Below are 12931 nucleotides of genomic sequence, written 5' to 3' on the forward strand. Positions count from 1 at the left end.
TGGTCCGCCTCCCTGTGACTTGGCCGAACCCCACCCCCCGGCCCCCACCTGACCCTGTCTGGGCCTCAGTGTCCCCGTCTGTAAAACAGATGGAAATAGTTTGCCCTCTGAGCTCTAAGAGCGTACGAGGGAATGACTACCAGGCGGCTTCGAGGTTTTCGCTTCGGGTGCGTCCCTGGCCTCGGATGTCCTCCCCTCCAGCCCCACCTTCTTAAGTCTCAGACTGTCACAGTCCCAGTGCTTTCCTGCGGAGGAGTCCTCTCCTCCAGGGCGGCCCCCCCCCCCCCCGCCCGGGGACCTCAGGCTGCCGGGGCGCGTACTCGCCGCGGGCTCCGAGGGCCTGTACTGCAGCCGCTGCACCGAGGCGCCCAGGGTCTTGTTCCCCTCAGATCTGGAGCCCCGGGCCGGCAGGTCCTGACTACCCCCCCCTCCCCGACTGGGTCTCGGCGCTGCCGCGCACGGGTTCTGCACCCCAGGCGGCCTCAGAGAGCAGGGACTGAATGAAGCATTGCATTAACCGAAAAACCAGGATCCGCACCCAAACTGCCCCGTCCACATCCTGTCCCATCTACAGACAGGCCTGGCGAGAGCTGGTAGAAAAGGATGATTTATATACAATTTCTTGGGGGCAAGGACTTTGTACAGAGGGGGAGAGGTGGGGATGGGGCTGGCTTTGGGGGCGTTGGGGGCGGGCGTTGCCTTGATCCTGGGGAGGGAGCGAGCGGGGCTGCGTGGTCGAGGAAGGGACCAGTCTCTAGCTGACTCCCTCCAGGTCCCAGCTCTGCGTCCTCGGGCAGATGGCTCCGCTCGCTGGGCCTCAGTGTCCTCTGTAAAACGGAATGAGAGATGTGTCTGTCTCAGTGGACTGTCTGGGGATCCGTGGACAGAAGAGAGGAAGGAGAGCACCAAGCTCAGTGCTCGGCACAGACTCAGTATTGAGAACAATTCCCTTTCCAGTGAGTGCCCACTGTGTGTTAGGGCGTCACTGTCCAAGAGAACTAACTCTGCAAAGATGGAGACCCTGAGATCCCTGCGCTCCCACACAGCCTCAGAGCAGCCACGGGTGAATACTGAGTACTCCAAATGTGCCCAGTGCAACTGAGGAGCTGAGTTTTACATCTTACCTACTTTAAACTTAACTGGTAGTGTGTTTATTAGGAGAGCAGGAAAACCGAGTGGACAGAAGCAAGAATAGGAGGAAAACTTCTCAATGGATTACCTTTTCAAAAAAAATTGTAATAAAAATGATTGTACAAGGGAAGCCTGGGTGGCTCAGCGGTTGAGGGTCTGCCTTCGGCTCAGGGTGTGATCCTGGGGTCCTGTAGGGAGCCTGCTTCTCGCTTTGCCTGCATCTCTGCCTCTCTTTTGTGTCTCTCATGAATAAATAAATAAAATCTTTAAAAATTGTTTTGAAAAATTATTGTACAGAAACAAGTGCTAGGGGATCCCTGGGTGGCGCAGTGGTTTGGCGCCTGCCTTTGGCCCAGGGCGCGATCCTGGAGACCCGGGATCGAATCCCACATCGGGCTCCCGGTGCATGGAGCCTGCTTCTCCCTCCGCCTGTGTCTCTGCCTCTCTCTCTCTCTCTGTGACTATCATAAATAAATAAAAAAAAATTAAAAAAAAAAAAAAAGAAACAAGTGCTAAAGTGAAAAATTATTTAAACTTAGAAACTGGGATCCCGGGCAGCCCCGGTGGCACAGTGGTTTAGTGCTGCCTGCAGCCTGGGGTGTGATCCTGGAGACCCGGGATCGAGTCCTGCATAGGGCTCTCTGAATGAATAAATAAATAAATCTTTAAAAAAAAAAAAGAAAGAAAGAAGCTGGGATCGCTGGGTGGCCCAGGGGTTTGGCGCCTGCCTTTGGCCCGGGGCGCAAACCTGGAGACCGGTAATCGAATCCCACGGTCGGGCTCCCTGCATGGAGCCTGCTTCTCCCTCTGCCTGTGTCTCTGCCTCTCTGTCTCTCTCTGTGTGACTATCATGAATAAGTAAATAAAATCCTTAAAAATAAAATAAAATAAAATAAAATAAAATAAAATAAAATAAAATAAAATAAAATAAAATAACTTAGAAACTGATCCTGGGGCTGGGGGGCGCTGTCAGTTACCCAATCTGACTCTTAATTTTGGCTCAGGTCCTGATCTCAGGGTGAGGGGATCAAGTCCCCAGTCAATTTGATGGTAGAAGTGGAGACTGGTTAAGATTCTCTCTCACCATCTCCCTCTGTTCCCCCCCTCCCTGCTCTTTATCAAAAAGAAAAAAGAAAAAAAGGAGGGGTGCCTGGGTGGTTCAGTTGGTTAAATGTCTGCCTTCAGGTCAGGTCATGATCCCATGGGCTCCCTGCTCAGTGGGGAGTCTGCTTCTCCCTTTCCCTCTGCTCCTACCCCCACTTGTGGGTGCTCTGTCTTCTCTCAAATAATAAAATCTTTAAAAAATAGCAAAAACAACTTGTTTCTTTTTGGAAACTTGTTTGGAACAATTTGAGCAGGTGAATCTACTTTTTTGCAAACGTAAATTTCAAGAACTTTAAATATGTGGAGAAGTTTTTTGTTTGTTTAAGTAGGCTTCATATCCACTGTAGGGCCCAGCGCAGATCAAACCCATGACCCTGAGATCAAGACCTGAGCTGAGAGCAAGAGTTGGACCCAACTGAGCTATCTGGGTGCCCCTAGAAAGTTTTTTATTTTTTAAATTTTTTTAAGTAATCTCTGTGCCCAATGTGGGGCGTGAACTCACAGCCCTGAGATCAAGAGTCACATGCTTTACTAACTGAGAGAACCAGGTGCCCCAATATTAGAAAGTTTTAAATGACATGTGTGGCTTGTGTTCTATTTCTGTTGGACAGCCTCACTTTAAGGCCTTTGCCTGCATCACTTAACCTCCAGACAACTCTATGGTAGGAAGACTATTATTAGAGTCTTTTATAAAGATAAGGAAACTGAGGCAGAAGAATGAAAAGCTTGGATGTCCCGAAGGCCCAGAATCAAATCTTGGTTCTGTCACTCATGTGGTGTATGACTTTTGGCAAATTATTTACCTCTTTGTGCTTTGGTTTCAGCCTCTATGAAATTTGATAATAATGGTACCAGCTTCTCAATTAAGTTAATTTATAGAAAGCCCTAGTATAAGGCCTGTATCACTGAGGCCTTATATGTGTGAGCAATTACTGCAAAATATTTCTTGTAAGAACACTGGGCCCATCAAGAACCCAATAGGGCCTCCCCAACTTCCTCCCTCCTGGCCACCTGCCTTCTGCCTCCACACCTGTTCCCCTGACCTCCCCCCCAGTTCTTTCTTCCATCACTCACCTCCCCTGGCTCCCTGCTGCCCTGGGCAGGAAGTCCCAGCTCCCCTGCTTGGTGTTTGAGGCCTAGATCTTTCGCACCCACATTCACACCCACCCCAGGCTCAATGAAGTTACTGGAACACCCAGAGCTTTTTCACACCTGGAGGGCTTTGCAAAGGTGGTCCTCTCCCCCTGCTTCAGGAGACTACTGTCTCCTGGCTTGCAGACTCCTATAGCCAAATGCCTCCCCTTGGCCCCCCTCATGCCCCCAGGTCCCCACTGAGCTCACCTTTTCCTAATCTCTATCCTCCCCCAGATTTCCCACTGGGCCAGACCCGGGGTCATCTGTGTCACTGGCCCAAGCCTGTCAGTCTCCAGCCCTGTCCTTCTTTTTTTTAATTAATTAATTAATTAATTAATTTATGATAGTCACAGAGAGAGAGAGAGAGAGAGAGAGAGGCAGAGACACAGGCAGAGGGAGAAGCAGGCTCCATACACCAGGAGCCCGATGTGGGATTCGATCCCGGATCTCCAGGATCGCGCCCTGGGCCAAAGGCAGGCGCCAAACCGCTGCACCACCCAGGGATCCCAAGATTTTGTTTTTAAGTAATCTCAACACCTAATGTGGAGCTCAAACTCACAACCAAGAGATCAAGAGTAATTTGCTCTATTGACTGAGCCAGCCAGGTGCCCTTCCAGCCCTGTCCTTGATCCCTGACCCCTGACTTTGCCTGTCGCCTCCTCGGCCTCCCCATGGTGCTCATCCTGGCTCTGACTCAGGCCTTGTCCTCTCTCCCTGGACCACCACCCAGCCTCCAGTCTGTCCCCTGTCATGGCCCCAGAGGGGTCTTCCTCATCCAGGGCAGACTTAGGTCCTCCCACCAAAGGATTCACCAGGATGAGTCAGTGCTGCACAAGCCACAGGGGCAGCCTGTCCTGGAGACTCGGGGGCGGAGGTCACCTGTGGCCACCACAGGGTCAGACCCACTCCCTCAGACTGCCCATCCCCTCTGTCTACCTGCTGACTCACCTGCTCCCCAGGGTAGGGTGACCTCCGCCGCCGCCTCCTTCGCCAATGCAGGCACCAGGCAGTGGACATCAGCAGGAGAGCCATGGGCAGCAGCAGCAGGAGGAGCAGCCAAGGTGCCTGAGGGGCCGGCAAGGCAGTGGCCTCCAGGGCCCCGGGGCTCCCTGGGGGCACCCATGTAGAGGAGTCTGAGGGGAGAAGAGAGGGTGGCCGGGTTACTGAGGAGATTGGTGAGGCCAGCGGAGAGGAGGAAACCCAAGCAGGCCTGGTGGAACCTGTGTGACCTCAGGTGGGCTGCTGGCCTCTCTGTGCCTCAGTCTTCTCATCTGTGAAATGGGGATAACCATTATTTCTACTGCATAAGGTGGTCACAAAAATTAAATACGTGACCACACAGTCCTTAGAACAGTGTGGCATCTGGTAAGTTTGCCTTTTCTTTTTTCTTTTAAAAATTTTTTGTAAAGATTTTTTTTTAAATTTCTATTTATTTATTTATTTATTTATTTATGATAGTCGCACAGAGAGAGAGAGAGAGAGAAAGGCAGAAACACAGGCAGAGGGAGAAGCAGGCTCCATGCAGGGAGCCCGACGTGGGACTCGATCCCAGGTCTCCAGAATCATGCCCTGGGCCGAAAATGGCACTAAACCGCTGGGCCACTGGGGCTGCCCTTTTTTAAGATTTATTTCAGAAAGAAAGCATGTGCAACCATGAGCAGGGGGAGGGGGAGAGGGAGAAAGAGGCACCCCACTGAGCAGGGAACCTGATGTGGAACTTGATCCAAGGACCCTGGAATCATGACCTGAGTTGAAGGCAGATGCCCAATCAACCAATCAACTGAGCTGCTTGGATGCCCTTGCCTTTTTTTTTTTTTTTTTTTACAGTTGGACAAAGTTATTTCTAGTGCTTCTGTATCAATTTGTTTATTCCTCTTTTTCCTCCAGTGGGTTGTAGGCTTCATGTGGGCAACAGGAACTTTATCTGTCTTATTTATTGCCAGAACCCACCACTTGATGCTTGTTACATAATTTTATAATAGCTTAATTTCATAAACTAAATATTTGACCAAATGAAAAATTGACAAGTCGACAGATAATAAAACAAAGATCCCTCCCAATCTCTGTTCCCTCTATACCCTCACCCAGCTCTCTCTTACCCTCACTTGCTGGATTCCAGCCACATGAGCCTTTTCACTGTTCCTTAAACATGTAGGGACATGTTTCTGCCTCAGGGCCTTTGCACTGGCTGTTCTCATATTCCCAACCTTCAGTGACTTAAGCCATTCACCTCGCACCATGACTCCATCACCTGGTTGTAATTTGCCTGCATAGGACTCATTACACTCAGATATTTTCCGTTAATTATTTGCTAATATGTTTGTTCCTCAATCAGCTCCACATGTGCAAGCACTTGGTCTTGTTCTGAGCTATGTCACCAAAGCCAGGCACCAAGGAGATGGCTAATAAAATGTGGTCAAATGAATCGTCATAAATGTAAGTACAAATGACAAGTGAAGCTTAAAATAGATGGCAAAATGATGGAAGTATGGGGAGAAAGTGAGAAAATCAGAGCGGGAGGTTTTAAGTATCCCTTTCAGGGGCACCTGGCTCAGTCAGTGGCACATGCAACTCTTCATCTCAGGGTTGTGAATTCAAGCCCTACATTGGGGATAGGATTACATTAAAAAAAATAGAATCTGGGGATCCCTGGGTGGCTCAGCGGTTTGGCGCCTGCCTTTGGCCCAGGGCCTGATTCTGGAGACCCAGGATCAAGTCCCGTATCGGACTCCCGGCATGGAGACTGCTTCTCCCTCTGCCTGTGTCTCTGCCTCTCTTTTTTTCTCTATCATGAATTTAAAAAAGAAGAAAATTGGGATCCCTGGGTGGCGCAGCGGTTTGGCGCCTGCCTTTGGCCCAGGGCGCAATCCTGGAGACCCGGGATCGAATCCCACGTTGGGCTTCCTGCTTGGAACCTGCTTCTCCCTCTGCCTGTGTCTCTGTCTCTCTCTCTCTCTCTCTCTCTCTCTCTCTCTCTCTCTCTCTGTGTGTGTGACTATCATGAATAAATAAATAAAATCTTTAAAAAATAAAAAATAAAATGAAAAATAGAATCAAATATAAGATACAATATTAGCTATGTGTTCAAACAGTGCTATTTAAGAGACGTTTGGCTAAACAAAAATGTATGATTTCAATGATTAACTATGAAGAGTGATTATAAAATGATTAAGTCCAATAACATCATCATAAAGAACAGATTCGTGGTTGCCAGGGGCTAGGGATGGGAATTATTACAAAGGGATCCAGTAAAGTATTTTGATTGTGGTGGTGATTGCAAGAAGCCACACATGTGATAACATTGCAAAACACACATACACTTTTAGGAAGGGAACTGTGAAACTGTGGGGCAGCCCTGGTGGCTCAGCAGTTTAGCGCTGCCTTCAGCCCAGGGTATGATCCTGGAGATCTGGGATCAAGTCCCACATGGGGCTTCTTGCATGGAGCCTGCTTCTCCCTCTGCCTCTCTCATGAATAAATAAAATCTTAAAAAAAAAAAAAGGGAACTGTGTTCCTCAAAATTCCTATGTTGGAATCCTAACCCCCAGTACCTTGGAATGAGACCTTATTGGGAGATAGGGTATATATACAGATAATCAAGTTAAAATGAGGTCATCAGGGCAGGTCCTTTGTCCCATAGGACCGGTGTCCTTATAAAAAGGGGAAATCCAGATGTGAAGGTGTGCTCAGAGGGAGAACACCCTGTGAACGTGAGAATGGCCATCGACAAGCCAATGAGAGAAGCCTGGAACAGAACCTTCCCTCAGAGGCCTCAGAAGGAGCCAATCCTACCCACACATTGATTTCAGACTCCTGGCCTCCAGAATTGTGAAACAGACACTTCTGTTGTTCAGATCATTCAGTTTGTGGTACTTTGTTAGGGGAGCCCTAACAAACTAACACACACACAAGTGCATGCGAGTGTGCCCACATAACTTGTAAAATGTGAATAAACCCTGTGGATTATATGCATGGCCTGCGACCCATGTCATATTTCTGGTTTTGCTATCATGCTGTAAGCAACATTAAGCAAAATGTAACCCTGGGGCTGGGGAGGGCTGGGGAAAGGGTGTCCGGGACCTCCTCATACGTTTCTTTGTACCCTCCTTTGTTTTGTTTTGTTTATTTTTAAAGATTTTATTTATTTATTTGTGAGAGACCCAGAGAGAGAGAGAGGCAGAGACACAGGCAGAGAGAGAAGCAGGCTCCATGCAGGGAGCCAGATTTGGGACTTGATCCCAGGACTCCAGGATCATGCCCTGGGCTGAAGGTGGTGCTAAACCGCTGAGCCATCCTGGCTGCCCCACATAAATAAAATCTTTAAAAATAAATACAACTAAAACAACCAATCATTTGCTACCAAAAATAATGAACGTTAAAATTCCAGGGGGAAAAAAAGTGAATTTACCTTAAAAAAAAAAAAAAAAAGTTGGCTACTAGAATATTTCCACTCAAGCACGTGGCTGTCATTATGTTTCTATCTGACAGGGCTGCCTCGGAGAAGCAGGCAGCAATTACCCTTGCCCAAGATGGGTAAACTGAGGCCTAAACTTAAGAGGAACCTGCCCAAAGCCACACAGCCAGAGGGAGCAGGGCGGGTCTGGGATGGCCTGAGCAGAGGGGGTGAGGGGCTGTGAGCTAGGGAAGGTAGGGGTGTGCGGGGTGGGGGTTGGGGGCCCAGGGAGTGGGGCTTTTACCGGGCTGACACTGCAGCTCCAGGCACCCGGAGAAATTCCTGCGGGTGATCCAGGGCTTCAGGGCGGCCAGCTGCTGGGAGGTGTCCTGCAGGAGGTGGGAGATGTTGGTCTGGACGAAGCGAAGACAGCTGGGGAGGGGCTGGGGGCAGGGGAGGGAGATGTCACCAGGGCATCACCCTCGCTGTCTGCTCAGGCCAGGACCTTCCCTGCCTGGCCACGCCTACAGGGCCCCGCGGAAGTGGGGGGCGGCTGGGTCTCAGAAGGGAGGACCTCTTTGTGGTGTCCAGCTAGGAAATATACTCAGAATCGGTGCACTGGGCCCAGGATCCCAACGCCACCCCCACCCCACCCCCACCACCTGTGGGACCGGGTTAGAGCACCTCCCTCCGGTTGCTAATCAAAAGAAATCTCCAGTAATGCCCAGCAGAGCTTCAGGCCCTAAGGAAAGCGACCCGCTCCCCTAGCCTGTCCCCCAAGTCCAGGGCTGACCTGGAAGGCACAGAAGGTGACAAAGTGTATCTCCGTGTTGACAGTCTCCAGCAGGATTTGCATTTGGGATCCAGCCACAGCCTGGAGCCGCACCATCCAGCGCTGGGCCAGGACCAGGCGCCAGAACGCACCGCAGAGCTCGTCCTGGGAGAGAGACCACCCAGCTCAGTAGTGGTGGGGAGAAGGGGGCAAGGGGGGTGCCAGCAGAGGGGACTGTGAGCTTGGACTGGTGGGGCTGGGAGGGTGAGGGGCTGGGGCTAGGAGTCCCACAGCCCCGGGGGAGGCCTGGCCCCCTGAGGGGTGGTGCGCTAGAGTCTCTCCTTTCCACCTCTGCCCCAGCCTTTCCCATCTGTGACTCACGTCCTGCAGGTTGGAGGCGACAGTGACTGGATAGTCCTGAAGCAGGTAATCAGACTGCGGGAGAAAACAGGGTCAGGCCTGGCCGAAGACAGGAGAAAACACAACTATGGAGACCCAGGGAGTGAGGGACCGGGACCCAGGGGGAAGGGGACAGGGAGCCAGAGGCGGGGACAGAGGTCCAGAGGGGGGGGACAGGAACCCAGAGAGGAGGGACAGGGAGCGGATGGGGGTGGTGGTGGTGGTGGGGACAGGCACCCAGAAGGGGGCCCAGGGAGCCGCACAGACGGACACGGAGCCAGGGGAGCTCAGTCTCCGCGCCAGGACCCGTGCCTCGGGGAGGCTGTCGGGGAGGCTGGGACGGGGCCTCACCAGCTTGCGGATGGTGGTCGCGAAGGTGGAGGAGATGGGGCTGTGGCTGAAAGAGCAGTCGGGGGTCCCGCGGAGGCCGGGGCTGAGCAGCAGCAGCAGCAACAGGGAGGCCTGCGGGGTGGGGGCGCCCCCTGTTGGCTCCGCACGCGGTCCTCACCTGCCCCCTCCGCCCTCTCCAGGTCTCATTCCCTCCCGTCCCGGGCTCGGCCCCCGCCGCTTCCTCCCCGGTTCCTCCCCGGGTCCTTCTCTGCCTTCGTGCCGCCCCTCCCCGCCTGCTCTCAGCACCGGCCGGCGGCGCCCGGGCTCCCGGGTCGGCTCCCGGTTCTGCTCACCTCGGCGCGCCCGGCTCCCTCCGCCGCCCACCTGGCCCTCTCGGTCCGTGTCCGCTTTGGCCCCCGCCCTCCGCCGGGGCCTGCCTTCCCCACGTGTACCCACCCGCCTCCGTTCCTTTCCCCCACTCCTGCCCATGACCCCACCCCTGCCCATGTCCTCCACTCCTGCCCATGTCCCTCACTCCTGTGCATGTCCCCATCCCTGCCCATGTCCCCACCCCTGCCCATGTCTCCACTCCTGCCCATGTCCCTCACTCCTGCCCTTGTCCTTCACCCCTGTGCATGTCCCAACCCTGCCCGTGTCCCCCGCTCCTGCCCGTGTCCTTCATCCCTGTGCACGTCCTCCACTCCTGTCCATCTCTCCCTCACTTCTGTCCATGACCCCCCCCCGCCCCTGCCCATGTCCCTCACCCCTGCCCCCTGCGCATGTCCTCCACTCCTGTCCATGTCCCGGTCCTCTGCCCATGTCCCCACCCCTGCCCATCTCTCCCTCACCCCTGCGCACGTCCCCCACCTCTGTCCGTCTGCTCTCTCAGCTCTGCCCAGCTCGGTAGCGCTCTGCCTGTCCCCCGCCTTGTCCCCCGGGTATACGCACAGTTGGGCTCCAGGCTGGCGCCAGCACTATCATCTCGGCCGGAGGCCCCTCATGCCTATGGTCAGATCTTGGAAGGGACAGAAGAGGGAGTCTCAGACCCCCACACCCCAGCCCCTTCCTCACCCGCCCCTTCACCTCCCCACCCCTCCCTTGACTCCTTGATGTGGCTAAGTTTCCGCCTCCTACTCCCTCGGGCTTCCTGCGTGAGCCCCAGTTACGGTGAAAACGCATCTCCCCTTCTAAGAACCCCGACGTCCGGTCCCCGGAACCCTCCCCAGGCCAGGGACCCAGCGACCTGACCCCCATCCCTCCTCCCTCGGCCAGGAGGGGGACCCCAGCCCCGCCCCTCGGGGACCCGTAGTCCGTTTCTCCGCACGCACCAGGCTTGCCCCAGCTGGGCGTGGAAGGGGCCAGGCCGGGTGACAGCCAGAGATCGAAAGCGAAAGGAAATTTTGGGGGGCGATAGCGAGCTGGGGTGGATCTGGCTGAGGCACGGGGCGCCACCTGGTGGTGACAGGTGGCGGCTCACGCGGCTGAGGGCGCCTCCGAGGGACTCGCTCCCCAGAGCAATGATGCGGGTCGAGGCTGGGACACAGGCGAGTGGGGGGCTGCCTTCAGCTGGAAGGGGACCGGCCTGGGGCCCTTCCTCCTCGCCTCCAACAGGGAAGGCCGGTCCGAGATGCACACGGGAGCCAGGAGGAGGAGGGCTGTGCTTTGGCCGGGGCGGAATGGGATCTGGAAAAGGAGAGACAGACTGGCGCTGGGATGGGGGGCAGGTGACAGGTACAAAGAGGGCCAACCGAGGACACCCCCACCCCTAGCTGGGTTCATTGACCCCCCCTGCTGCTGCCTTTGTTGCTGCGGCTCTGCCCTGGCCTCCGGGACTGCTCCTTCCGGCACAGCCCCACCTCCGCCTTGGATGTGTGGGCAAAGCTAGCTTCTGTGGGGCTCCGGGGTTCCTTGGTGTATCTGCATAACTCCATCCCTGCTTCTGTCTTCACTTGGCTTTCTTCTCTAGAAGCGTCTCTCCTCTTGATGTCACTTGTCATTAGATGTGGGGCCAACTTGGATAACCCAGGACAACCTTACTCAAGATCCTTAATTATATCTGCAAGGACTGTTCTTCCAAATAAGGTCACATTCATAGGTTCCAGGGGTAAGATATGGGTATATCTCTCGGGGGACCACCATTCAAACCAGTACAGTTCCTGCCAGGCTGTTTCCCACCTCTGGGCCTTTGCACATGCTGTCCCTTCTGCTGCGGATGCTCTCCAGCCACATAAGAGCCTCATGGTCCTTTCAAGATTTAGTGCAGGGGTGCTTGGGTGGCTCAGTCGGTTAAGTGTCTGCCTTTGGTTTAGGTCATGACTTCAGAGTCCTGGGATCGAGCCCTGCATTGGGCTCGCTGCTTATTGGGGAGCCTGCTTCCTCTGTGCCTCCACTCTGCTTGTGCTCTCTCTCTCTTTCAAATACATAAATAAGATCTTAAAAAAAAAAAAAAAAGATTCAGGGCAGGCTGGGTGGCTTGGCGGTTTAGCACTGCCTTCAGCCCAGGGCCTGATTCTGGAGACCCAGGATCGAGTCCCACATTGGGCTCCCTGCATGGAGCCTGCTTCTCCCTCCGCCTGTGTCTCTGCCTCTCTCTCTCTATGTGTCTCTCTTTAATAAATCTTTTTTAAAAATTAAAAAAAAAATAAAGCTTCAGTCCAATCATCACTCATCATCAGGGAAATGCAGATCAAAACCACAATGGGGGGAAAAAAAACCACAATGGGGGGACAGCCCAGGTGGCTCAGCATTTTAGCACCACCTTCAGCCCAGTGCCTGATCCTGGGGTCCAGTCCCACGTCAGGCTCCCAGCATGGAGCCTGCTTCTCCCTCTGCCTCTGTCTGCTTCTCTCTCTCTCTCTGTCTGTTTCTCATGAATAAATAAATAAAACCTTTAAAAAAAACCCAATGAGATATTACCTCACACACAAGTTAGGATGGCCGTCATCAAAATGACAGAAGTGGGGATGCCTGGGTGGCTCAGCAGTTGAGCATCTCCCCTTTTTTTTTTTTAAGATTTTATTTATTTATGCATGAGAGGCATATAGGCAGAGACACAGGCAGAGGGAGAAGCAGACTCTATGCAGGGAGCCCAACATGGGACTCGATCCTGGGTCTCCAGGATCACGCCCTGGGCCGAAGGCGGCGCCAAACCGCCGAGCCACCCGGGCTGCCAGAGCATCTCCCTTTGGCTCAGGACGTGATCCCAGAGTTCTGGTATCGAGTCCTACATCGGGCTCCTGCAGGGAGCCTGCTTCTCCTTCTGCCTGTGTCTCTGTCTCTCTCTGTGTCTCTCATGAATAAATAAATAAAATGTTAAAAAATGATAGAAAAAAATAAAAAAATATGATAGAAGTGTTGGTGAGGATGTGGGGAGAAGGGAACCCTGGGTACTGCTGCTGGGAAGGTAAGTTGGTGCAGCTAATGTGAAAAACAGTATGAAGTTTCCTCCAAAAAATACAAAAATCAGAGACCTACCCTATGATGCAGAAATCTCACTCTTGGGTATCTATCCCAAGGTAAGGAAATCAGTCTCAAAGAGTTTTCTGCACTCATGTGTTCACTGCAGCAAAATAAGACCTAACTGTCTGCTAATAGATGAACAGAAAAAGAAAATGTGATATTTACACACAATAGAATATCATTCAGCCATAACAAGGAAATCCTGTTGT

At 53.1% G+C, this 12931-nt stretch overlaps 1 protein-coding gene across 6 annotated transcripts; it reads right to left on the minus strand.

Annotated features, from left to right (window-relative positions):
* Positions 1 to 592: 592 nt before the first annotated feature.
* On the minus strand, positions 593 to 10717 carry FLT3LG (fms related receptor tyrosine kinase 3 ligand). 6 transcript variants are annotated; one of them, XM_041744636.1, is made up of 8 exons: positions 10592 to 10717; positions 10212 to 10278; positions 9285 to 9395; positions 8916 to 8969; positions 8556 to 8699; positions 8067 to 8205; positions 4318 to 4502; positions 593 to 827 (listed from the first exon to the last, which is right to left on the minus strand). In XM_041744636.1, the coding sequence occupies exons 2-8, from the start codon at positions 10242 to 10244 to the stop codon at positions 609 to 611; spliced, it is 885 nt and encodes a 294-aa protein (XP_041600570.1). In that variant the 5' UTR covers positions 10245 to 10278; positions 10592 to 10717; the 3' UTR covers positions 593 to 608. The 6 variants fall into 6 exon arrangements, with proteins under 6 accessions (XP_041600570.1, XP_041600572.1, XP_041600571.1 ...); XM_041744638.1 differs by lacking the exon at positions 10592 to 10717 and adding an exon at positions 10512 to 10530; XM_041744637.1 differs by lacking the exon at positions 10592 to 10717 and adding an exon at positions 10398 to 10448.
* Positions 10718 to 12931: the final 2214 nt, after the last annotated feature.

The sequence above is a fragment of the Vulpes lagopus genome, chromosome 2 (assembly GCF_018345385.1).
Source record: "Vulpes lagopus strain Blue_001 chromosome 2, ASM1834538v1, whole genome shotgun sequence".
In the NCBI taxonomy this organism is placed as follows: domain Eukaryota; kingdom Metazoa; phylum Chordata; class Mammalia; order Carnivora; family Canidae; genus Vulpes; species Vulpes lagopus.